The following is a 26,778-nucleotide window of genomic DNA, read 5'->3' as shown; positions in this document are numbered from 1 at the left end:
CTTTTGTTCTATTTCATTAAAAAATGCCATTGAGGTTTTGATGTAGATTACATTAAATATGTATATTGCTTTGGGTAATATGGCCATTTTAACTATGTTGATTCTTCCAATCCATGAACACAGAATGTCTTTCCATTTCTTTGTGTCTTCTTCGATTTCCTTTAATGTCTTGTAGTTTTCAGTGTATAGTCTTCACAACCTTTGTTTGTAAGTTTATTCTTATATATTTAATTTTTTTGTTGTAAATGCAAATGGAATTTTCATTTTTTTCCTGAAATTTCATTATTAGTATATAGAAACACAGTAGATTTTTGTATATTGATTTTGTATCCTGCAGCTTTATTATATTGTTTCTAATAGTTTTATGGTGGAGTCTTTAGGGTTTCCTATATAAAGAATCATGTCATCTGCAAAAAGTGACAGTTTTACTTCTTCATTCCAAATCCAGATGTCTTTTATTTCTTTCTCTTGCCTAATTGCTCTGGCTAGGACTTCTAGTACTACGCTGAATAACAGTGGTGAAAACAGGTATCCTTGTCTGATTCCTGATCTATTAATTGATTCTTAATTGGTAAGAATAAAGGAACACATCTGCCATGGTATTGGCCAGAAATGGTGATTCAGTGGTTAAGCCCTTGGAATCGGAAAGTCCTGGATTCTAGTCCTAGCTCTGTTATTTATCAGTTGTGCTAACTCTGGGCAAGTAAAGTCATGTCTCAGAGCCTCTGTCTCCTATCCATTAAATGCAAACAACAGTACTACCTACCCTATGCAGCATGAATGCAAGCACTGAGTACTGCATTTGGCACATGTAAGTGTGTTCAATAAATGTTGGCTATTATTACCAGATGGAAGTTCCATTTAAAAAACATTAAAATGTTTTATTCAGCATTCAGTCTGGAACAATAAGGCTAGAGTCTTCACATTTTATAGATGACAAAGTGAGAAACAGAGACAGCTGAATGGAGCAACAGACTTAGTAGCTCTAGTGCACGCACTTAAAGAAAAGCAGAGAGGCACCTGGCCATTCAGACACTCGTGTAACTTAAGGTGGTAACCTTCTGCCCACTGCCATCCTTTCTAAAAGTGAGTTTTTCTTCCCGTTTTTTAAAGAAGTAAAAAAGAGATAGTGCTTGTGATAAAAGTCTTAAGAAAGCCAAAGATGAATACAGGAGAGATCTGCATGTTGCAGTTTTGCTTCTAGTGTAGAAAAAAAGGCCTCTTACCCATGAACTTTATTCTCCACACTTTTTCACTAAGTGGGAGTCTGTTCTGTGAAGCTGAGCATGTCAGAAAAGCTGATCAGATAACGTTCAGGTCTGAAATAACTTTTAATACAGACTTGCGTTTAAAATGGAAATAAGTATTTCACAATTTCTCCCTTCCCCCCTTGTATTCCTTTAGAAACATAATAGTTTTTTCCTTTAACTTTTTACAAGCAAATTTATAGCACTCATAACATTTTAGACTAAATTAGAAGGAACCTGAGAGGACACCTAAATCGACCCTTCTGTTTTAAGGTAAAGAATGAGGCCCAAAAGGGAACTGAATAAAGTAAGATAAAAGTCAAAGTCAGCCTGGGACCACGTGTCCTAATGCCCCATTAGCTACTCTTCCCACGATAAGGGGCCAGGCAGTCACTGGAGCTCCTATGCGTCCAGGGCAGACATCAGCCAACATGTCACTTCTCCCCGCTGAGTCTCAACACCTTAAAGTCCTAAAGTCACTGCACTTAATCCGGCTGTTGCCAGTGACAGTGGCCACGTCTCTAGTGATTTGGTATGTAAACCTAAACTTTTCCACTTAGAATGTGAAGACTCTTTTTCTTTCTCCAATTTTGTCTCCTTGAGTTTTACATATAAAATAAAACTTTCAGGGCAATAATGATCCTTTAAGAAATCGTCTGAATTCCAAACACTAAAAATGTGTTTGGAGACTGTGAGATAAACTTATTTTGCCAAAAATATAAAAATAAATACAAGCAAAATTAATCTGTGGTGACAGAAATCAGAAAGTGGTTGCTTGGAGCTGAATGGGAAGGGGCAAGGGGACACTTTGTGGGGTGACAGAAACGTTCTATATCTTGACAGGGATGTGATCAAACCGTACACTTAAGATTTGTACATTTCACTGCACAGAAATTTATCTTTTAAAATCAGTCTGAACTGCTCATGTAGAAAATGCGGATTTTAAAATTCTCATCTAAGGGACTTGAACTGTAGTCCAGCTGGTGAAAGGCAATGACTAAACTGATGGAGATCTCTCCAAATCACTGTAGCTAAATGCATTTCTGTTCATCTATGCATGAGAACAATATCCACTGTACCAGAACTCAGGTATGTGGGAAGCAAGTAAAGGGTCCCTTTCAGGCTATGTCAATTAATGGCGTCTACCTTAAATAGGAATGAGAATCATTTAAGAACTGTGTACACTACTGTGATAACATATCCACGGCTCTGCATTGTCTACTGCAGTGCATTTAGAATTTAATAACAGAACTTCCACCTAAAGACCACAAAGAACTTAAGACCTTTATAGGTAAGGAAGGTAAGGCTGCAAACAGTGCACTAATTAAGTTTTCTTATTTCTATTTTCTATATTCGTTTCCTGTAAAAACTTGAGTGTGTATGACCTTCTGGCCACTGCATATCATATTTGGTAACAGTCTTAACAAAAACAAGAGGAGTATTGAAAGGGAACACAAAAGTGGCTCTTCTTGTGTTGACAAGCACCTGATGTTGGCTCGGGAACCACAGGTGGATAGGCGCGCACATTGGTTAAAGATACTGCTCTGCGAGTGTCACGGGACAAGAAGGAGAAAAGGGCACATTTCGAGTACAAGCAAGTGATAGCTAAAAAGGAAAGAAATTTCTCCCCTCTTTCGGCAAGGGCATTTAAGTGATAAATTTTAGCATACATCAGTAAAAGGTCTAGTATCGTATCTGGCAGGCTGATAAATGGTAGCTGTTTAAGAAAACAGTATTTCCTGTTACTTATGAATGATCTGCAGGAGTGATGGGCATACGTACCAAATCTGGCTTCACTTGGTAAGTCAGGGGAAAGGAGAGCCACATGGAGTACAAGGTGGAGAGCACTGTGGACAGCCAGGGCTGCTGCACCTCACGGCTTCTGGGAATACGGTGGATGTAGTATTTGGGGAACTAGAAGGAAACAGTAAAAATTCAAATCAAATGGGCCACCGATACCAAAGGTAAACATTGTAACAGTTAACACATGTATAATAGGAAATGCTTTCTTGATTATTTAAAATTTTCATTCCAACTACTTTTAAATTAAGTTATAAAACCCTTTTCATGCTTTATATAACACACATCATTGGGTTATGACAGAAAAGTTCCTAAATATGATATAAAAACATTATTCAGTTTTAACAATAAGTTGTGGAAAATTTTCTATAAAATATATTTTAGGCAAAGAGCTTAACACGCTGATCTACAGAGTTCTTAACAAATCAACACATAAGTCAAATAACCTGGTACCAAGATGGAAAGAGGAGATGGACTGACAATTCCAAACAGAAGAAACACAAACAACTAACTAATAAACATATGAAAAGATGGTTAACAATTCTATACAAAAGAAAACAATGAGTCATTTTCCCCCTACCTGATTGACCAACACTGTGGATACCTATTTAACCCTATTTGATACAGATGAAGCTGCACAAGGGCTTGAACAACAGAAGAGAATGAACGTTTCTTGGCGCCTGGCTAGCACACAGATTAAATCAGAGAGTAAAGGATTAAATATTTAACATAGTCCCCTCCCCATCTCTCCTATGGCTTTGAGAAACGATATGCTCCTTGAGAATAGAAAAGCTTTTCCTAAACTAGTTAATACACACAGCTATTGGTCCTAACTTTTTCAGCATTTAGAAAGAGCCATGAAATTGTGTCTGGAGGCTTGATATGCTCTAGGAGGGCAGAAGTGTAGTCCTTACACACTTAGAATAAAATGAAAATGGGCTGCACATGTGACCACTCTGTGTCACATATGATGATAAAGAATACTTCCTCCTCCTTCCATGTGCTACTAGTGGAGAAAGAAAGATTTGGGCTCAATGTGGTATTTATATTTATTTATTAATCATTTATTAAATCAACATTGTTTTTCCCTACAGGATTAAGGAGTACGGTAATAAATGTTAACTAGACTATAATACTGAATAGTTTACCAAACTACAGGGCTATACAAGGAGCGGTAATGAAGTGGGGGGAAATCGTAAAGAATTTTGTTTGAGGTTTGTGCTTGCCTAGTTTGTGGAGAATATTAATTGAAAAATATGTAATAGGCAAAATAGCACCATGGAGCCAAAATCCTTTATCAAAAACCATTTGGGTCAGAAATGTTTCAGATGAATAATATGGTGGATATATACTACATAATATCCCTCTTTTAGTTTTTGGGAACTAACCAAACATATTAATATTTCTACAGCAAAACATGATTTTCACACGAAGTAGAATAAAGACTAAAAGGCTCACGCCAATTCAAATAAGGTTGTGCTGTCAAATAAACCTGTGACAAACTTGGAAAGTTTTTTTCAGTTTTCAGAGCTTTGTAGAATTTCAGATCAGAGACTGTGGACCTGTATTACCAAACACATTTAAATACAATAAAATGCGCAGTCAAGCGGATGTGAACCTGGGGCCATGCGGATAGGCACAGTACCCTCAGCTTAGCTACGACTGACACTTAGAAGTGGGTGCTGGGGTATCTGGTGTCCTGTGTCACCTAAAGAAAACAGAGAGCCAGGCTGTGGCAAAATCTTAAGAAAGTTTTTATTTCTATAGTTTTAGAAAATCATGGAATATTTTGAAAAGTTGATGAAAAACTTTATCAATAGAAGGCTTGTATTTTGATCTTAACAAAAGTTCTTTTGAAGACTAAGGAATGGAACAGAGTTTCAGAGAGCAATAATCAGGCCTGGCTATGACCTTAGGCCAGGCATTCCCCAGGGGCTGTGGCATCTGGAGAAATCCACGTGAAGGCATCTTTATAGACATACTGTTTTTGTTACTCTGTACCTTTGCCTTGAGGGAACTGTCCCCGACTCTCTTTTATGTTCTATTAATGGGATGCAGGACATAAAGAATGCTTCATCCATCATCTTACCCTTACCCCCAGGCCCAACATCTGGTTCAGAGTGACCAAATGACCTAAGCAGGGTCAGTCTTCTCCGGAATGCCTACAGAGACACAGGGAAAGCTCTTCCTTTGAAGGACACTGTGGACTCCTAGCTAAACTGGCTCTCCAACCATTCTCCTGGGGCTGAGACGTATATACGTGTTTTAGTGTTCCTCTGCTCACTAGGCTTTTCTGTAACAACTAAAACAGAACTATCATCTTCACCACTTAAACTTGCTATTCCGGCATTCTCAAGCCAGGAATTGACAAGTGAGCAGTAGAATCTATTTTAAACAGATTTCCTACATAGACATGAAGATCATAAAGAGCTAAGTTGGGGTTGGCAGGGATGAGGGTGGGGGGAACTGCCCCATGTTTCCTTCCAAAACCTCTACATACATCCCACTTCTACCCACTTATCCCCAACGTCCTTGCTGCTCCCTGGTGCAGGCTATAGCCATCTTCACCATGACTACGATAGCTTCTTAACTTGGCTCTGCTTCTCCTCTTGGTCCCCTACAGATTCTCTACAGAATCTCCTGAGTAATCTTTTTATAATGTACAGACCTTTCCTTTCATTGTCTTGCTTAAAACTCTCCAAAGGCTTGCTTATCAATGCACTTGCGATAAAATCCAAATTCCTTACAATTGCCCCCAAGGCCCCATATAACCTGGCGTCCAGTTCTAATGGCTCCTTGCTCACTCACTGGGGCCACACAGGTCTTTCTACCGCTGTGTGAATGTGTCACACTCATTCCTTCCCAAGGGCCTTTTCGGTTCATTCTGAGCAGTCAGCTTTGCCTCCCTCACCCCCAACCACCCCCTCCCCCGACTGCCTCGTTGTTGGTTCCTTCCTGCAAATCGGGGGTCGCCTGAACATTATCTCCTTAGAGAGGATCCTGTTTTCCCCACTGGGTCCGCCCCCCCAATGCATAGCCACTCTCCACCACACTGTTCATAGCAATTATCAGTATCTCAAATTAACTGTTCATTTATGTGTCTGATTGCCTCTCTCCGCTGAATGCAAGCTTCGTGACAAGAAATGATTTCATGTTGCTCACAACTATAATTCCAGGGCACAGATGGATAAATGACTATTATTACAGTTTCCAGAAGTCCAGTCTGTGGTCAAAGCTGGGAAGGTGATCTCCTTACCTCATAACATTGCAGGACTGTCTTAAGAGACAAACTAATTCCACCACCTCATTTCACAAATAAAAAGTCTGAACTTTCCCAAGATGACAGAATGCAGATGTGTAGGGCTGGCACCTGAACCCAGGTCTTCCAAGTGTACCGAAATATGCTCCTGACCCACCCCACTATAGGCTCTTCTTGGATCTCTGCTTCACACATAGGAGCTCGCCTTCCTCAACCCGTAATTGGCTGAAGCAGCTTCCTCTGGAGCTGTGCTCCCTGCCTTCTACTGCTTCTACATATAGGCAGCTACCCATCCTGACCCATTTCCTTTTCTTCTGATTCCACCTCATCTACTCTACATATCTACAGCCTCCAACCCTAGAGCTTAGTGCCTCTTTTCCTGGCTCTATGGAAACGGCGATCCCTGCCTCCTCCCCTCTCTTTGTCCTTTGTGCCCTGTTCTGCACCGTAGGTTTGGCACTCCAACCCCACCTACCACTGTTACCCGTGGCTCCCTCCCTTCCCCCTGAGACTTTCTGGGGAAAAAGCCAGAATAAAAACATAGAGCCTCAGTTCAGATGTTTCTGTTGAACCTTCAGCCCCAAGTCCCTTCTGGCAAGTTCTGCTGTTTTGCTATTGCTCCTACCTGATAGCCAGCCAGTTATACACGTCTAGAAAATAAGTTTCCGTTGAGTCCTTTCTTTCTGTGCAGTTCAACATGTACAACCTGCAGTACATGAGTGTCCTGAAACATGATCCTGTCTCTTTCACACAACTGGCAGGGGTATAAAAAATAAAGAAGTGAAACTCTTATTCTCCCTCCACCACACAGTGAAACACCCTTTCTATTTGAGCTTCCTAATTAAGAAATGGCAGGGACTGTGACCTACAGTACTGTGTATAGCCACAGAGCCTCCCAGAGTTCCACACACATACTTAATTGATGCAGAACTAAGTGGTAAGAGAGTCAACAAAAGTAAAATGCTTAAGAATAAAAAAAGAAGTGGAAAAATGAATTTTTCCAGGCTTCTAGTTTGTCTGAAATTATGTGAAACAGTGAGTTAAATGCTAATGGTATATGACAACTTGTAACTTTCAGAGTATCTTCCAGAATTACATCACTGCTAAAAACCACAAACATATCTGGCTTTAGATTCGGGACAAGCTAATAGAAGTTTATAGTGATTTAGATGGAAACAATTCCACCAAGGAATCCAGACGGCGTCATAAACCACAACAGAGCAGATCAAGCGGTCTATGAAGTCATTCTTTGCTGTTACCACACACTGGGACATACAACGCATTTATTATTTAATGAATGCCACACTACTGCAGAATCTTGGAAACAAAAATTTTACATAATCAAAAATGATTTCAGCTTTCTTTCATAACTTTTCAACAATGCAAAAGTACAGCAAATTTGAAAAGAAGAAATGTTGGATGGTTCAACCAATCATTCTGAAATCAAGATGACCACAACCTACCACACCAGAACATGTTTTATACGCATGTCCTTCAAATATGTGGCAGCTGCTCTCCATGGGAGCTGATGACGTGTCACGAAGGAACGACGGGGCGATCCATTCCAGACGGGGTCCTGCCGACGGTCTCTTCCTCTGGGCCCCGGTCTCTCGCTGTGAGGCATGGAGGTCTCGGGAGATCAGGAATCACCAAGGAGCTGCAGTGTTCCTACAATTGGCTCTCAAATCTGAATTGTCACAGATAAAGCGGGCCGCAGCTCCTCACCCCCAAGGGATCGCAGCTACTCCTCACTTTGCCTTGAGAAGCCCCTCCTTGCCTAGAGGTCTCAGGCTTCAGGAAAATAAAAAAGTCATTTGTTCTTGATAGAGTTATAAGAATCTCACCCAAAAGATTTCAAAAGTCCTTTATAATAAATACTAGTTGTCCTCTTCCCAGCCTTTTATTGTATCCTTCTTTTGTCCACAATAACCCAGTTTTTCCTTGGGTAATCCAATCCTCTCACATTCTTGGTCAGATGATTTTGGTGGAATTTCAGCTCCATCTCCTTCACCCCCAACCTCCAGCTACAATAGTAGGTCTGGGAGAGCGTCATCAACATTGAATAACCCTCGCCCCTAGCCAAAGTGATTGGCTGAAAGATGGGGATGCAATCAAATTTGAGACCATCAGACAGATGTTTCCTGGGACTTCTGGGAAAAAGAAGTTTCATCTCTCCCTCCCTCTTTCTCCTACACGCTGTAAAAGACTTTCTTCTTGCTTAAATGGTTTAGTGCAAAAAATACGAAGCTGGGATTAGGGTTAGGGTTAGTTTTTTTGCAGGAGCTCTGCATGTTTTAAGAATTCTGTACAAATTCAACTGACACAGGGAAACTGGCTAAATTACCAGAAGGTTGAAAAAACTGTAATGTTAATCATAGTTATTTCAGTTCCATCAGTTCAAAGCCTGATTCGAAGAAAGTTCAATCTAACTTGCCTTTCTTACAGAGATGGGACGTGAGATAATTAAGGTTTAGAAAGGAATTTAAAAGAGTAAGCTATGTAAAATAGTTCAGAACCATGTATACACCTATCTGGTATAACCATTTATTCACTGAAATAGCCCCGTCAGGTTTTTTATTTGCAATAAATTACAGTTATTTTCTTATTCATCTATTTACTCGGAATTATCTTCCAAATTAGAGTTATTTTTTTTTATCTTTACCTATAATTGAATACAGTTAAGATCCATTAGAAAAGATTAAAGTACACATATACATTAGTCACATTCTAAAAATGTAATTATGTTAAACCATGAGTTGTAATATGTAACTTAGGAACTGAAACAAAATCCCACAATTATACTTATGTAGTTTACACATTTGTTTCTTTTAGAATCGCCTGGGAATTATGAGATACCAAACCAAGAAGCTGGAAGTTGCAGCAGTTACCACAGCCTCAGCCCACCGGGTGAGGCCGGCAGGTGTCGTGTAACAGAAGCACATGTCGTGTTAATGTAAGGGCTACTGACTGATAAATGCTGCAATCACCACCCGGCAGTGCTGCAAACATGCACACGGGCAAAGGGATGCAATTCGAAAGAACGCCTATTTATTAAAGTAACAGAAAAACTAATGCGCTTCCAAAATACAACTCGACTGGTCCTAAATTATTAATGTTTATGATACATGTTCGGGTTATTTAGTAAATAAGTATTTCACATCAATAGGTTATTACTTCTACCGGGGCTTTTATCTCTTCTTGGCTTTGTTTTTAACAAATAACTTCCATTGTTTTTTATTGTAATCTTAGAAAATATAGAAAATGCTCAAAGAGAAAAAAAAAAATCAACCATTATCCACAAAGAGGGTGTACTACCCTCTATGTGCACCCTTCAGATCACTAAAGTCCTCCCTACAACTGAAAACATTCTACGATGACCTCAAATTTCTAAAATGGGAATAATTTGTAATTTAGCAGATTTCTTCCCCAATTTTCTGTTGTGATTCATGTCAAAACACACCCTCCATTTGTCTGTACATGTCCTGCACTTTCCAACTTCCTTACTTTTTCCCATGGTATCTTCCTCTCTTCATATTCTCCTACCTTTTTGGAGAAGACACCCCCCCACACACACACCCCAACACTCTAGACCAGAGATCGCTCCTTCCCCCGCACTCAAAGCACTTGTCTTGCATGTGTGTGTGTGTGTGTGTGTGTGTGTGTATGTATGTATGTATGTATTTATAACTAAATATATATATATTGCTTTGATATATATATGTATACACACACACACACACACGCACACATACATACATACAGAGTTTTGAAGTTCCCTATGGTACCCTCAGTTTGGTCAAACACCTGGGGTAGTTTATCATCTCTGTTGCTTTCTTGGCACCATCTCTTTTGGAGTTAGTTCTCTGTCTCCCTGATCCACTCCCAAACGGTTCTCTCCTGGCCTGCTGTATACCATGGTCTTCACACCAGAACTCTCTTCACTGCCACCCTGAGAATTCTAGGGCCAAAGCCTTCCTCATTCTTGGGGCCCCCGTGTTTTGGTGGAGCACATCCTCTGAGAAAGGGCATATGGGAATCAGTCTGAGGACACTGTTCCACTGTCATTCTGAATGCTTGAGGGAGTTTCAAGTGGAGGGTAAAACGGTCAGGATTTGATGATACCGCTGGGAGAAATTCTAAGTGTCTGAACCTATGGTTGCATGCTCCTTAGCAAATCCGTGTCTTCAGAGCTAATCTGCAGTCTCCCGCCTGGGGGATACAGTGTGGGATTCTGGGAACTGACTGGAAAGGAGGCCTACGTGATGAATGTTGTGGGGACAAAGGGTAGTTATTCACTCTCCCAATCCCTCTGTTTTCAGGGCAATGTCCTACCCCATCTACAGTCTTGCTTCGTGTTCCCAAAGCTAAAACTTGTTTAGTTCAGCCTTTATGGTGGGAAAATTTGGGGTTTTCTATCGGGATATGGTAGAGGGGCTGGGTGTCTAACTAGTCTATAAAGCAGAGTTAACCAAGAGGCCTCTAAGCCCCACCCTGCACTGCCCAGTGACACTTTTATTAATTAACTCCTAAGGCTTCCAGTATTTATGCTTTTGCTTCTTCAACTGCACAAAATACTTCTCGAGACAAAAGGGCAATTTCTTTCCTTACTTGTATTCCTTAAAACGTAGTCCAAATTCTGCATACAGGAACTACTCCATCAATATTCATTCAAGAAAGATTTTACTTCTGGGAAGGCAAAACTTCTAGAGAGCTGTTCTACCTATCTCAAACCAAGAAGGGCATATAAAACAGATACAGGAGTACCGCAAATTCAGCAAGGTGTTTGGTAAATAGTCTTTAAATAAAAACACTATCCTAGGTGGAAAGACTGCTCTAAAGCCATGTAGTAGTGCCTTTTCAAACTCTGGGGATGAAAACCATCCCCGGCAAGGATAGATGATGTTTCTAAAAAAGAAGTGGAGACAACTCTCATCTTTCCCATGCCAGATCAGTCTTTAAATATACTAGAAATCTCCACTCTATCTGCCATTCTAAAGTCTGCCCTCTCCTGCCTCTGCGGAGAAGGCAGGTCCCAACAGCTCAATGTTCAGCAGTGCACTGCCACCTGGTGGCAGCATGGGGGGATGACATGGGCTGGGAGGCAGCAGAGGAGAGTCCATTAATACAAGTCCTTCAACATCTGGAAGGACTCTGCAGGATTTCTGAAGCATGAAGGACCTTTTGGGTTGGAAGAGGGAAAGACAGTGGGAGAAGGGAGGGAGAAGAAAAGGGGAGAGGGAAGGAGGAGAGAAAGAAAGGGAGAGGACTTAGGAAATTGTTTAGAATCTTTGCAGGGAGGGCCTGGGCAGTCTCTTTGGATCCCAGGTTGTGTGCGGGTTCCTGTAGCCACTGCAGAGGCTATCGACTCATTTGGGTGGTATGAAATATTATTTATAAAGACACTTGGAGACGGGTGCTCACAAGGTCAGTAATGGTGATTCCATTCTTACAACTGCTCAGACCTAAAGCTTTGACATTCTCCTTGACTTCTCTCTTTTGTTTCCATCCCACATCAATCTGTCAGGAAATTCTGTTAACGCTACTTTCAAAAAAATGTTCAGAATCCAATTATTTCCCTGTATTCCTATCCCTGCTGGTGCAAGTCATACTATCTCTGAAAATGTTAGAATACTGCATTATTTGTGCAAAGAAATGTTTTAGAGAGATAGCTGTGGGCAAACAAGAAGACCTGAGTCCAAAGTAACTGTAGCATATGTAGGGTTTGCATGTACCAGGCACTTGGTATTGCTGGCGTGAGCAAACTATGGCAAAATATGAACTCTACAGGGCACAGGAGGTTTTGTTTACTGACCAGGACAAGAAGAGTTTGGGACATGTATTACATTTGTCTGTAACTCCTAAGATATTTATACTCTTTTATGTTTACTACATTTACTTCAAAACAGGAATTCGGTCAATGATCCAGCAGAATGCTACGGTGGCCATGGGTCCGCATGCCCTTTAACAGCAGCAAGTTACTTAACTTGGGCTTTTTGGGTTTTTATTATCATTTTTTAAAATTTATTTAAATTAGTTTCAAGTAAACAGTACATTGGTTAGACATCTATATAGTTCGGAAAACGATCCCCTCTGTTGCTCCCTCCCTCTCTTGACCCTCCACCTAACCAACGTGTTAATGCTAACTGCATTCCCTATGCCGTGTTCCCCATTCTCGTGACCATACATCACCTACTAATTTGTACTCCTTTAACCCTTCACCCAATTCTCTCAGCTCCCCAAACCCCTCTCCCTTCTGTCCGTCACCAAATTGTCCACTATATTTGTGAGTCTGTTTTTGATTAGTTTGTTTTTTTTATTCCTTAGATTCTGCATATAAGTGAAATCACATAGTGTTTATCTTTTTTTCTGGTCTGACTTAAATACCTTCTAGGTCCATCAAAGTATGATCTTTTTCCATCCCCTTCCTTTTCATATGTAGGGATCTTGTTTTCTTATCCTTTCAGCCATTATATCTTTTGGTTGGAGCACTTAATGCTTTTCCGTTTAAGGTACTTCTTGATAGGAATGTAGTTACCATTCTTTATTCCTGTTTTTGATACGTTTTTTTCTTCTTAAAGAATTTTTGTCTAGGAAGCTCTTTATCTGTCCTGCAACTCTAAATAATAGCTTTGCTGGATAAATTATTCTCGGTTGTAGATTCTGGGTCTTCGTCCTGTTGAATATTTTTTCCCAAGCCTTTCTGTCCCGCATAGTTTCTTTTGAGAAATCAGCTGCCAGTCTTATGGGTGTAATTATCTGTTTTTCTCTTCCTGCTTTTAATATTATTTCTTTGTATTTAGCCTTTAGCATTTTAATTATGTGTCTTGGTGTGGGCCTCTTTGGATCCCTGATTTTTGGAATTCTCTGAACTTCCAGGGTTTTATGTCCACTTCCTTTACCAGGTTAGGGAAGTTTTCTATCATTATTTCTTCAAACACATAGCTGTTCAACATCTTGATTTTCTTCAGTTGCGCTAATCAGACAGGTATTTGGACCCTTAATAGTGTCCCATATCCTCATTAAATTATTTTTATAGTCTTGGCATCTTATCTCTTGCAATTCTGATTGTGTGTCCTTGTCTTTCCTGTCCTCTAGGTAGGGCATTTGATCCTTTTCTTTATTGACTTTGTTTATTCAATATACTTCTCATCTCAGATACTGTGTTCTTTATTTCAGACTAGTTCTCTTTAATAATTTCCATTTCCATTTTTATGTTTTTTATCTCTTTGTTGAATTTATCTACACTTCTCAAAAGTTCATTGAGTATTGTTATAACCAGTGTTCTGAACTCTGCATCTGTTAGATTACTTGACTCCATTATATCTGGATCTCTGTTCTGTTCTCTCATATGGTTTCTGCTTCTTTGTCTTCCCATTTTGGCTGCCTTTCTGTGTCTGTTTCTATGTACTAAGCAAAGGTCCTAAGTCTCCCGGCCTTATTAGTGTGAATTTGTGAAGTAGGTGTCCAGTGGCAAGGTCCTGAGAGGGGTTCAGCTGCAGGCCAAACTTAGCCCAAGCCTCTGCCTCTCTGAGACCACCTGTTAAGATTCAGCAAGCAATCCACAGATGCTGTGCTTGTAGTTGCCTCAAAAGGCCACACCAGAAACCGAGGCCAGCTGCCACCAGTGTGAGTCTTGGTGTTGCTCAGCAAGGAGCACCTGACTCACTGAGGATACACCTGGATGTGGCTTGGGTGGGGCCTGAGTTGGCATAGGTGGGGTTTCAGGGAATCCTCTGGGCAGAGCAACCTCTGTTATCCAGTTTGATGATGTAACAGCTATGGCGGCGCTGTGACCGTGCACTGGTATGGACTTAACAGGGAACAACGGATATCGCCAGCACTTGCATATAGAGTGAGTCTCTCCTCAGCCCTCAATCTGACAATGTCTCCCTGTAAGTCCCTGGTGCCTCTAGTGCACAGCCAAATCGGTACTGGTGCTCAGAGCAAGCATGTCTGTCATAGCGAAAATCCATTTGCAGATGCGGCCCCTTTAAGAGGCGTCTGTGGCTGCTGCTGCCGCTCCCGCTGCATCCATCTCACTCAGCCTCTGGAGACCCAGCAGCCCCGCGACCTCACCCCGTCCTACCTTCTGGCGTTGCAAGGTGATTTCTTGGATTTCTTTCTAATTGTACAGCTTGTTCATCTAGATCCAAGGTGATTTTCCTTGCTGCTGCTTCCTTGTTTCCATCACAACTTTGATTTGGTCACCAGAGGGATAAACAGAGCCTCTATCACCTATGCCATTTTTTTCCTCCTCCTGGGCTTTTTGGTTTTTAACCTTTTTTTTCTAATCAAAGTAACACCTACACTTACTGTAAAGTTTTAAGAATGTGTGTAAGTACAGAAATGTTTACTGTGGTATTCTGTGAAAAACTGAAAAGGGCAATAGGGAAATGGTACATCAATACTGTAGACTATTATGCAATTATTAAAGGTATAGGGCAGACCTATAATGTACCGACACAGAAAGCTATCAGGTATAGTTAAACGAAAAAAGCTGGTAACAACAAAGTTCGACGTGATTTATAAACTAGCCATACCCTGTCTCCCAGTGTACATAGTGATGTGAATGTATGTATTCATACTATTTTAGGTACATGTAGAACAGGAGGGGAAAAATTATAGCAGCAGCAAATAACTCAAGCAGATATAACGATTACCTCTAGGGAATGGGAATGGGGTGGTGAAAGGGAACTCCCACTTTGTAGTTTGTATACGTCTTTACTATCCAAAGTTTTTAAATCAAAGAACAACAAAAAAATGGAAAGAAGAGTAAAGAAACAAACATAGGTACTTACAATCCTGTCACAGTTAATCCTGGGGCACATTCGACAAAGATTTGCTGAAATATCCACGTAAACATAGTGTCTTCTACAGAATTGGCACTCATTTAGGATTTTTTGAATAAATAAACAATCTTTCTTGGTAAAACCTTATAAGCTTAATTACAGAGTAGTGGTAAAGAAATTTTTGACCCTTCAAATCTGTTTTCAGCAACTTCTACTGCTGTACATATGAAGCAAGCCCGTTCTTTAATGCATACATGCAATATAAAAAATGCTTTACTTGAGCACACTGAGCTTTTTTCTTTAGTGATATGATCTAAAGGTGCCAACCTGTGCTGTAAGAGTAGTTATAAGGAGTAAAGATCGTCAAGGGAGTGGTTAACAGATAAGACTGAGACTGGGTAGCAAGTGAAAGGATGACCCAGAACCCACAGTGCACTGCCTGCCCTTCCTCATTTCCTTCCACGCCTCGCAGAGGGACGTTCCTGCTGGAAGACAGCCAACGAGGGGACTGCTGCTCTCCAGGAAAAAAGCTCTGGTTTGATTTTTCACTTACCATCACATAACATAGCTCTGGTAATCGGTTTTCTTTAGAGAGGTTACTGTCCAGTTTTCTTAAAGATATTACCTTAGCTACTCTTTATTTTAGAACAAATCCCAAGGGAAATTACATTTCCTTTAGAAGGTTTTTCAAGATATTTTTTCATATAAGTAATTTCACAGCTAAACATTTGTTTTTGTTGTTGTTGTTTGTTTGTTTTTTGCTTAGGTTTTTGCTACTTATCTTTCTAATCTCACTTGCTTTATTCAAGATTGAGATGTTTCTCCCAAGGGAAGCCTGTTCCTCTTAAGGAGCTAGTGAAACTACTCAGAAAAACACTGGCTAATAGTAAGAGTTTAAAAGTACACAGGAATAATGATTTCCTTTCATTCTCATGTACCGATAAAGTGAATTACATAGCTAAAGATTTTAAACACCATTAAAAAATTACATTGAATCTTAGGAATCAGGAGTAATTTGAATGGAGTTTCTGCAACAAAAGTAGGTCATTTCTACTGCTGAATAAGTAAAATTACATTATTAATATAAAATTTAGCTTAAAATCTGCTGTTTATTTACATCTAGCATAAAAGGGAAATACCAGCATCTAAATATTTTTTCTACAAAATAGCAAAAAATATTTAGAAATTTACTGAATAATTCTATATAGAGATGTTATAAACCAAACAAAAGAAAGTTTCTATGTTACTTGGGTCTGCTCAAAGCAATTCACAACTGGTAATTAGTATTTCTGATTTCTGGAAGAATAGGCTTATGTTGACAATGTGGGTTTGAGCTTCTGACCAGAACCAGGCGTGAATCAGTGTACTTTTAACTCTTCAAGTGCTCCGAGTGATATGGACAAGACACCTCCTTGCCCAGGTACAGGGTGCCATTACTGTTAATGCTCTAAAATGGTACAGATTTCCTGGTTCACTTAAGAAGTCTGAAAAAATTAAATCGTAAAGAGATGCAAAGCCCTTAACCACATGAGTATTATCTATAGCTAGAAAATTATTGTTGGTACAGTTACATCGAAAAAGAAAAAGTGAGGAAAATTGTGTGGGTAGGGTGGGAGGCTATTTATACAAATAGTCCAGAATAAGCATCTACACAGACGATAAATGAAAACTCTGACTTTCACTAAAATATGAATTTGACTTTGGTTTTTGTAGGTGACATAAACCAACCTGAAAACTCACCTTCCACAAACAAATTAAAGTACTGTAAGAAATATAACAAAATATTTTTTTCTGAACTTGGAAGAAGGGAAATCCCTACTTGCCAGAAGCAAGAGGAAAATGAAAAGCGAGCAGATAGCCAGTGATGCTGAGGTCTGAGCAGGAAGACATGCCAGTAATTTAGGGCTGGGCTTTGGTTATCCCTGCAGGTTGGGAAGGAGAGGCTGGCAGCTGATGTTCTCACAACAACAACAGCTCCATTATACTAGAAAGTTGGAATGCTTTGGAGCTCAGTTCTTAGTCCTCTTTTATTTTTTAATTGTACTCAATCCCTGGGTGATCTCACCTAGTTTCTTATTTTTAGTACCATCATGTAAACACAAATGACTCCAAAATTTATATCCCAGACCTGACTTTCCTCTTTAACTTCAGATTCAAAGATCCAATGACACACAGTCAACATCTTACTTGTAGGTTTACAGACATCCCACACTGACTCTCCTGGTCCCTCATGTAATTTTCCTCATGGAAATAAATGACAACTCCATTTTTCTTGTAGCTTAGGCCAAAAATCTGGACATCGTCCTTCATCTTCTCACCACACTCAGATCTTATTTGCCAATAAATCCTTTTAGTTCTACCTGAATCTCCTTCCCAGAATCTGACTAAATTCCCCGTTGCCATCCCAATCCATGCCACACTGGTTTTTCATGTGAGTAATGGCAATAGCCTCCAAACTCCTTTACTTGCTTCTGCCCTTCTCCCTTTTAGTTTATTCAGCAGCCAAAACAATCCCATTAAAATATGTCAGATCACATCACTCCTCCATCTAAAACTTTCCAATGGCTCCTCATTTTACCTACAGAGAAAAGAATCTGAGACTGAGAATGGACCACAAGGCCTTAAAAAACTACCCCAACATCCTTACCTTACCCCTATGGCCTCATAACCTACTCAGTTGTCCCTTGCTTACTTTGCTTTGGCTACACTGACCTCCTACTATTTCACAAAATGCCAGGCACAGACCCATGTCAGGGGCCACACCCAGACACATCATCATTAAAATGCCAAAAGTTAAAAATAAAATCTTAAAAAGCAGCAAGAGAAAAGTAGTTAGTTACCTACAAGGGCGCTACCATAAGACTGGTAGCTGATTTCTCAACAGAAACTTGCAGGCCAGAAGGAATTGGCATGAAATATTCAAACTGATAAAAATGAAAACCCTACAGTCAAGATTCTTCTACCCAGCAAAGCAATCATTTAGAATCAAAGGACAGATAAAGACCTTCCCGGACAAGTAAAAACTAAAGGAGTTCATAACCACCAAACCAGTATTACAAGAAATGTTAGAGGGACTTATATAAGAAGAAGAAAAAAAGTTCAAAAGCATGAATAATAAAAAGCAGTAATTACACATCTATCAACAATTGCTTTAAATGTAAATGGATTAAATGCTCCAATCAAAAGACAGAGTAGTTAAATGGACAAGAAAACAAAACCTTGCAGATGCTGCCTACAAGAAATTCACTTCAGATCAAAAGACACACAGAGATTGAAAGTAAAGGTTTGGAAAAAGATATTTCCTAAAAATGGAAACAAAATAAAAAGTTGGGATAGTAATACTTTTACCACATGAAATAGACTTTAAAACAAAGGCTATAAGAAGAGACGAAGAAAGACCCAATATTCCCACCTTTGGGGACTTACCTGAAGAAACCCAAAATGTTAGTTTAAAGGGACATGTGAATCCAAATGTTCATTGCAGCATTATTTACAACAGCCAAGATATAAATGCAACCTGGGTGTCCATTAATGGATGAATGGATAAAGAAGAGATGGTATACATAAACAATGGAATATTACTCAGCCATAAAAGAAGAATTAAATCTTGCCATCTGCAACAACATGGATGGACCTAGAGGGTCTTGTGCTGAGTGGAGTAAGTCAGACAGAGAAAGACAAATGCCAAATTTCACTTACATGGAGAATCTATAGATCAAAATAAACAAACAAACAAAACGGAAACAAACTTATAGATAGAGAGAACATTTCGATGGTTGCTAGATGGAAGGGGGCTTGAGGGGATGGGTGAAAAAGGTGAAGGGATTAAGTACAAAAGAGTCATGAGGTTGTCAAGTATAGCATAGCAAATATAGTCAATAATATTGTAGTAGCTATGTATGGTGTCATATGAGTGCTAGATTTATCAGGGTGATCATTTCATAAGTTATATAATACTTAATCACTATATTGTACATTGAAACTAACATAATATTGTAGGTCAACTATAATTGAAAAATAAAAAATTGTTTTTAAAAAACAGAAAAAATATGCAGAATACAATCAAAGGAAGGGTAAAATCAACACATATCTGCCAGCGAACAAAACAGGGAAAGAATAAATCACTTACAAACTTTCCATGAAATAACTAATAAAAGATACACTTCTGGAAGAAAGATATTGAATTCAAAAGGAAGGAGTAATGAGGGTAAGCAAAGAAAATGCTATGTAAATCTAAAGAAGCACTGACTATATAAAACCATAGTAATAATAAGTAATTCAAGTGGTATAAAAACGAGGTAGAACCCAAATACTGAACAATAATCTATAAGATGGGAAGTGGTGATCACAGTTAAGAACATTCTAAAACCTCATTTTTCAGTAGGAGGATGGAGAGATTAAGTTACCGATTTTAAGTTAAGTATTCATGTTAACAATTTAAGGATAATGTCTAAGAAAACAGAATAATTTTAATTCCAGGAAAAGGAAAAAAGGGGGGATAAAGAAGGCTCGATTAATCCAAAAAGAAGACAGAAAAGAGGGAAAAAAAAGATTTAAAGGAAAAAATATGGTAAGTAGAAAGAACCAAATAAAATAGTAAAAATAAATCTAATACATTAGTAACCACAATAAATGTACATGAACCAAACATGCTAGTTAAAAGCTAATGATTTATGGTTCTAAATTTAAAAAATTGTGCTGTATGTCATTTATAAAAGACACACCTAAAACTGAATGTCACACCAAAAAGTAAAAATATAAAGATGGAAGAAGATATAACATGCATACAGTACAGCACATATAGGTATAAGTTCTCCTCAAACTGATGTAATGATTTAATTTAATTAAAATAAAATTACAACAGGATTCTTTGTGAATTTGTCAAAGCTAATTCAAAAACCCAAATGAAAAAGAAAGAATTATGACACTTCTGAGGAGTAAGACTAAGGGAGCTTGTTATTAGCTCAGGGATAGACAAATGAACCAGTTAACAAAGAAGAAACCTGATGTAATAAGCATTTGATAAATGCTGCTGGGCCAATACTGGTGGCTGCTGTACTAGACAGAGCAGATCTAGATTGTTTGTATTTGTGGATGATAAAGGCTATGCTAGCAAATGTATTGATCACTACTGATTTCTTCAGTAAGACCCCCCTCTCCTCAGTGTTGTGAACTCTATGGAAAGTACAGCAGATAAGCTGTCAGGGAAGCTGCAGGTACAGCTTCCCTAAGCTGGAGTGTAGAAATAGGACTAAGTGAAGTCCACCTTTTAGCAAGACATGGTGGGAAGGTATCTCTCCATCATGCTTCCTCTCTCTGAACTGTGGACACTGGGGTGGCCAGCAGAAAGGAAAACAAGCATGTTCACATTACTGCCCTCAGTGGCTCTCCTCTGCATCTCTGCAGGACTCTTACCACCTTCACATTCATGAGGAGACAACCTTTCAGGAACAGGGTAGAGTTTTTATTTCTCTAACAGGAGTGGCATTGCCTCAGCAGTAAATTAACTAATGGAGGAAGGAAGTAAAACCGAGATGCTTGACCTACGCTGTGGTGCCACTTGGATAATAAGAAAAAAAAAATGGCACTTAAAAAACCCCAAATCTTGCCTTTCTTATTAAAGTGAATCAAACCCAACTTATTGGGTTCCAAAGTGGCACTTATCCACACTACATAACAATCTTCCAAATGTTTCACTCAACCATGAAGTAATTTAGCAAATAAACAATACACATGGGCTAGGAGGGAAAAAGTATGTATGCTGAATTAAAACTGAAGCCTTCGAATTGGATACAATTGTAGACTGATTATTGAACCAAAACGAAGACATCTGTTTGTTATGTTGGAAACAATAAGAATTCTGTAATTATCTGACCTTATATCACAGCTAAATTACAATACTATTTTTATCCCTTGTGTGAAAAATCATCATGTTCTCCAAATTGTCCACCAATTCTAATACATGCACTAAGATAAGAGATTGAATGACATTTTTAGTTTCTGATATCTTGGATAAGGAATGCACAAAAGAGGCAGCGTGTCCTGTGCAGAAAAAGCACAGGCTTTGGAGAAGACATGTTTAGGTAAGTGCCACATATTTGGTGGGGCCATGGCTGATTATTTACACCTCTGAGCCTCAGTTTTCTCATTTATAAAATGAAGATACTATTATCTGTCTCACACGTTACTGGAAGGATCAGTTACTGGCATGCATGAATGAATAGTGTCCTCCAAAAACCCATGGCCACCTGGAGCCTATGAACGTGGCCTAGTTTGGATATAAGGTCTTGTAGATGTGGCTAAGACAGGTGGGCCCGAAATCCAACAACTCGCATCCTTACAAGAAGAGCATGTGAAGACAGACTCAGGAATGGCCCTGTGACCATGGAGGCAGAGATTAAAACGATGCTGCTACAACCCAAGGAAGGCTAAGGACTACCTGCAACTGTCAGAAGCTAGGAAGAGGCAAGGGAGAATTCTCCTCTAGAGTCTTCAGAGAGAGCATGGCCCTGCTGACACTTTGATATCAGACTTCTGCCCTTTAGGACTGTGAGAAAATAAATTTTCGTTTTCTTAAGCTATCCAGTTTGCGGTGCTTTGTTACAGGAGCCCTAAGAAACTAATACAGTATTGATTCCTAAACAGAAATGAAGCATTTAGCTTATCTTCTAAACACCATGCATTTTGCTCTGGCTGAATAATAGCAGATTCTGATCCTGTCTGACATGGACTCTTCAAGAACACATTTTAACTGTGTTTTAATTGGGGATCATGTTTATAGGTGATCAAGACTTGACTAAAACAAGCTTTAAAAGGTTGGAAGGAGCAGGAGGAGGAAAGTGGGGGAGGGTAGTGGAGAGGGGCTATCTAGTGAACCCTACTTTCCAAGAAAGATATGGACCACCAAACCAGGACCCACACAAATGTGGTTAGACCTCTGCAGTCACTGAAAGCAAGACTCACCAAGCAGTTTCCTATTTTATTCTTCTTGTGTATTAACTTCATTCTTTTATCTATCTATCTATCATCTATCTATCTATCTATTCTTCTTGTGTATTAACTTCATTCTTTTATCTATCTTCATTCTTTTATCTATCTGTCTTTATCCACCACATGAAAACATGACTACCAGAAACTTTCACGTTTTATCTTTTACGGATTTTGCCCCTGAAGAAAGACTGCCTTCATTCCTAATTCCCCAAGCCCAAAAAGCCCAGAGAAACACTTTGAGTAGCCTGAGCTAGGTCACTAGGTCACTGAACTACCTGTTGCAGCCCCACGGTGGGGCACGTACCAGAGAGAAGGATGAAGACAATCTACAAAAAAGAGTAGCTCTAGTTTCATTCCTTGAAAAAGAAATAGTTTCACTTTTTTCTTTTACTCCAAAGTCTAACTAAAATGCTAAGATTAAGTCAGCAAGCGAGGATACAGAAGTAATTTTAAAAACATACAAATATGATTTGAATAGGAGGTAGTTATAGATAAATCAAATTATCAATAAATGTAATACATTGATAAAGAACTTTAAGAGCCAAAGGCACATAACTGGATGCTTTATGCGTGTAAGTATAAATAAACTGTTTTTGCATTTTTAATTAACTAAAAAATAATTTCTTTTATTTAAAAGAATAAAAGAGGGATTCTGGGAAACATGGTGGAGTGAAACACTTCCTCAGATCTGTCCCCTTGAAACATCAATAAGCTGAACATCTAAAACTCAACAAAAAACACCCAAACCACACACAAGCACGTCTGAGCATGGGATCTGCGCATAAGAGCCACCATCCCAGAACCTCGGGAGTCGGGCAGTGGACTGGGAGAAACAAAGAAGCTGCTTCTTACAGCCACTGGAGCTCCCTGTAGGAGGAGGGGGAGGGGAGAAGGTGCAGTGTGTTCCCTGAACAGCCCAGCCTGGGAAAACTGTGAGCGCCCTGTGGCCAGCCAGCAGGAATGGAGATAAGGCATGCATAGAAGAAAAGGGACAACTGTATCTATCTATCTATCTCTATCTATCTATCTATCTATCTATCTATCTATCTATCTATCTATCTATCCATCCATCCATCCATCCATCCATCCATCCATCCATCCACCCACCCACCCATCCATCCATCTATCCTTTTCATATACATAATGGTAACCACACACCAAAGACTCAGAATGGAAGTATATAACATAAAACAAGAAGAACCAGAGGGAAAACCCACAAAAGCCAATCAAAATAAAGAAAATAGAAACACGAGGACAGGAAGCAATGGAAACACCGAGCTACCAGAAACCAATAGATAAAATGGCTATTGGAAAACTTCATATTTCAATAATCACCCTAAATGTAAATGGTCTGAACTCACCAATAAAAAGGCACAGAGTAGCAGAATGGATCAAAAAACAAAACCCAACCATATGCTGCCTCCAGGAGACATATCTCAGCTCCAAAGACAAATATAGACTCAAGGTAAAAGGGTGGAAAATGATATTTCAAGCAAATGGTATTCTGAGAAAAGCAGGACTAGTGGTACTAGTATCGGACAAAATAGACTTCAAAATTAAAAAGGTAAAGAACGATACTGAGGGATACTTCATAATGATAAAGGGAATCATGCACCAAGAAGACATAACACTTATTAATATCTCAGCTCTCAATTAAGGAGCCCCAAAATATATAAACCAATTACCAACAGAACTAAAGGGAGAAACAGATCAGAACACTATCATAGTAGGAGACCTGAATACCCCTAAATGCTGCCAGATATGAACAGATCATCTAAAGAGAAAATCAATAAGGAAATAACATCCTTAAATGACACATTAGACCAACTGTATATAATTGACATATATGGAGCATTCTATCCCAAAAAGCTGCTTATATATTCTTCTCTAGTGCACATGGAACATTCTCAAGAATCGACCACATACTGGGACACAGAGATAGCCTCAACAAATATAAGAGGGTTGAAATCATACCAACCATATTCTCTCATCATTAAGCTTTGAAACTAGAGATCAACTGTAAAAAGAGAGCAGGAAGAACCACAAATACATGGAGATTAAACAACATGCTACTGAAGAATGATTGGGTCAGAGAAGAAATAGAGAGCAAGAGATACATAGAAATGAATAATTACAATAGAACAACACATTGAAACTTTTGGGACATGGCAAAAGCAGTAATAAAAGGAAAGTTTGTACCATTTAAAGGAGTATCTCAAAAAAAAAAAAAAAAAACAAAAAAAAACAAGCAGGAGCACAAATAAAGAACCTAAACTTCATCTTTAAAAACTAGAAAAGGAAGAACAAATGAAGCCTAAAATCAGTAGTAGGAAAGAAATAATCAATTTTAGAGCAGAACTAAATGAAAATGAAAACAAAAAAAAATAGAAAAAATAAATGCGACAAAGAGCTGGTTCTTTGAGAAGGTTAATAAACTTGACAAATCCCTACCTAGACTCTCTCTCTAGAGAGAGGACACAAATAAACAAAACCAGGGGTGAAAGAGGAGAAACTAAGACAGGCACCACAGAAATACAAAGGATCATACAAGAATACTAGGGAAAAAGTATATAACACCAAATTTAATAACCTAGAAGAAATGGACAAGTACTTAGAAAGATACAACCTTCTTAGACTGAATCAACAAGATCTGGAAAATCTAAACAGAATGATCAGCAGTATGGACATTGAAACAATCATCAAAACCTACCAAAAAGTCAAAGTCCAGGACCAGATAGCTTCACCAGTGAATTCTACCAAACATTCAAAGAAGATTTAATACCTATTTTCCTCAAACTCTTCCAAAAAAGCGAAGAGGAGGCAATACTTCCCAACTCACTTTAAGAGGCCAATATTACCCTGATGCCAAAACCTGGTAAAGATAACACAAGAAAAGAAAACTACAGGCCAATGTCTTTCATGAATACAGACGCAAAAATCCTAATTAAGATACTAGCGAACTGAATAAACAACATATTAAAGAGATTATACACCACGATCAGATGGGCTTCATCCCAGGGGCACAAGGATGGTTTAACATATGCAAATCGATTTACATGATATACCACATAAACAAATTAAAAAATAAGAATCATATGATCATATCAATAAATGTAGAAAAAGCCTTCGACAAGATACGGCATCCATTTATGATCAAAATACTTAACAAAATCGATATAGAAGGAAAGTGCCTTAACATAATAAAGGCCATCTATGACAAACCTTCAGTGAACATTATACTTAATGGTGAAAAACTACAATCCTTCTCTCTAAGATCAGGAACAAGACAAGGCTGTCTGCTATCGCCTCTGTTATTCAATATAACATTGGAGGTCCTAGCCAGTGGAATCAGGCAAGAGAAAGACATAGAAGGCATTCGAATAGGAAACAAATATGTCAAACTGTCACTATGTGCAGATGACATGATTCTCTTTACAGAAAACCCTAAAGACACCACTAGAACACTACTAGAAACAATAAGCAAATGCAGCAAAGTTTCTTGATACAAAATCAATGTTCAAAATCCATAGTGTTCCTATACTTAACAATGAAGTGTCAGAAAAAGAAGTGGAAAAAATAATTCCTTTTGCAATTGCAAAAGAATAAAATACCTAGGAATAAATCTAACAAAACAGGTGAAGGACCTACATAATGAAAACTACAAGACTCAACTAAAAATCTAAGAAGATACAAAGAAATGAAAAGATAGTCTGTGTTCTTGGATTGGAAGAATTAATATGGTTAAAATGACCCCATTACCTAAAGCATTATACAGATTTAATGCAATCTCCATCAAAATCCCATCGGCATTTTTTAAAGAAATAGAACGAAAAATCATCAGATTTGTATGGAAGCACAAAAGACCTCAAATTGCCAAAAGCCATCCTGACAAAAAAGAACGAGGTTGGAAGTCTCACTCTGACCGACTTCAAATTATACTACAAAGCAACAGTAATCAAAACGGCATGGTATTGGCAGAAAAACAGACACATGGACCAGTGGAACAGAATTGAAAGTCCAGAAGTAAACCCATATTTATATGGGCAAATAATTTTTGACAAAAAAGCCAAAAACATACAGTGGAGAAAGGAAAGCCTCTTCAATAAATAGTACTGGGGAAACTGCAAAGCCACCTGCGAAAGAATGAAACTAGACTGTTGTCTATCAGCACATACCAAAATTAATTCAAAATGGATTAAGGACCTGAATATAAGACCTGAAACAAGAAAATGCATAGAAGAAAACAGAAGAACTAAACTCAAGGGACCTTGGACTTAAAGAGGATTTTATGAATTTGACTTCAAAGGCAAAGGAGAAAAAGCAAAACTAAATGAATGGGACTATATCAAACTAGAAAACTTCTGCAAAGCAAAAGAAACCGTCGACAAGGTAAAGAAACAACCATCCAAATGGGAAAATATATTTGCAAGCAACACCTCTGATAAGGGCCTAATATCCAAAACATACAAAGAACTCATACGATTCGGTAACAACAACAAAAAAACAAATGATCCAATCAAAAAATGGGCACAGGACCTGAACAGACACTTCTCCCTAGAGGACATACAAATGGCCAACAAATATATGAAAAGATGCTCAACATCGCTAGCTATTAGGGAAACACAAATCAAAACCATAATGCAATACTATCTCACACCTGTTCGAATAGCTATAATCAACAGGACATGTAATA

General features: G+C 38.7%; 1 protein-coding gene across 2 annotated transcripts in view; it reads right to left on the bottom strand.

Moving 5' to 3' along the window:
• Window positions 1–26,778, bottom strand: part of ALG14 (ALG14 UDP-N-acetylglucosaminyltransferase subunit) — a 77,466-nt gene that overhangs the window by 46,249 nt on the left and 4,439 nt on the right. For both annotated transcript variants that reach the window (XM_016140917.2, XM_036235164.1), the window contains exon 3: window positions 3,030–3,161. In XM_016140917.2, coding sequence (XP_015996403.2) covers window positions 3,030–3,161 — 132 coding nt within the window. The remainder of the gene's footprint in view (window positions 1–3,029; window positions 3,162–26,778) is intronic.

Source organism: Rousettus aegyptiacus, unplaced genomic scaffold, assembly GCF_014176215.1.
Source record: "Rousettus aegyptiacus isolate mRouAeg1 unplaced genomic scaffold, mRouAeg1.p scaffold_m13_p_17, whole genome shotgun sequence".
NCBI classification, from domain to species: Eukaryota; Metazoa; Chordata; class Mammalia; order Chiroptera; family Pteropodidae; genus Rousettus; species Rousettus aegyptiacus.
This window is presented reverse-complemented; position numbering and strand designations above follow the sequence as displayed.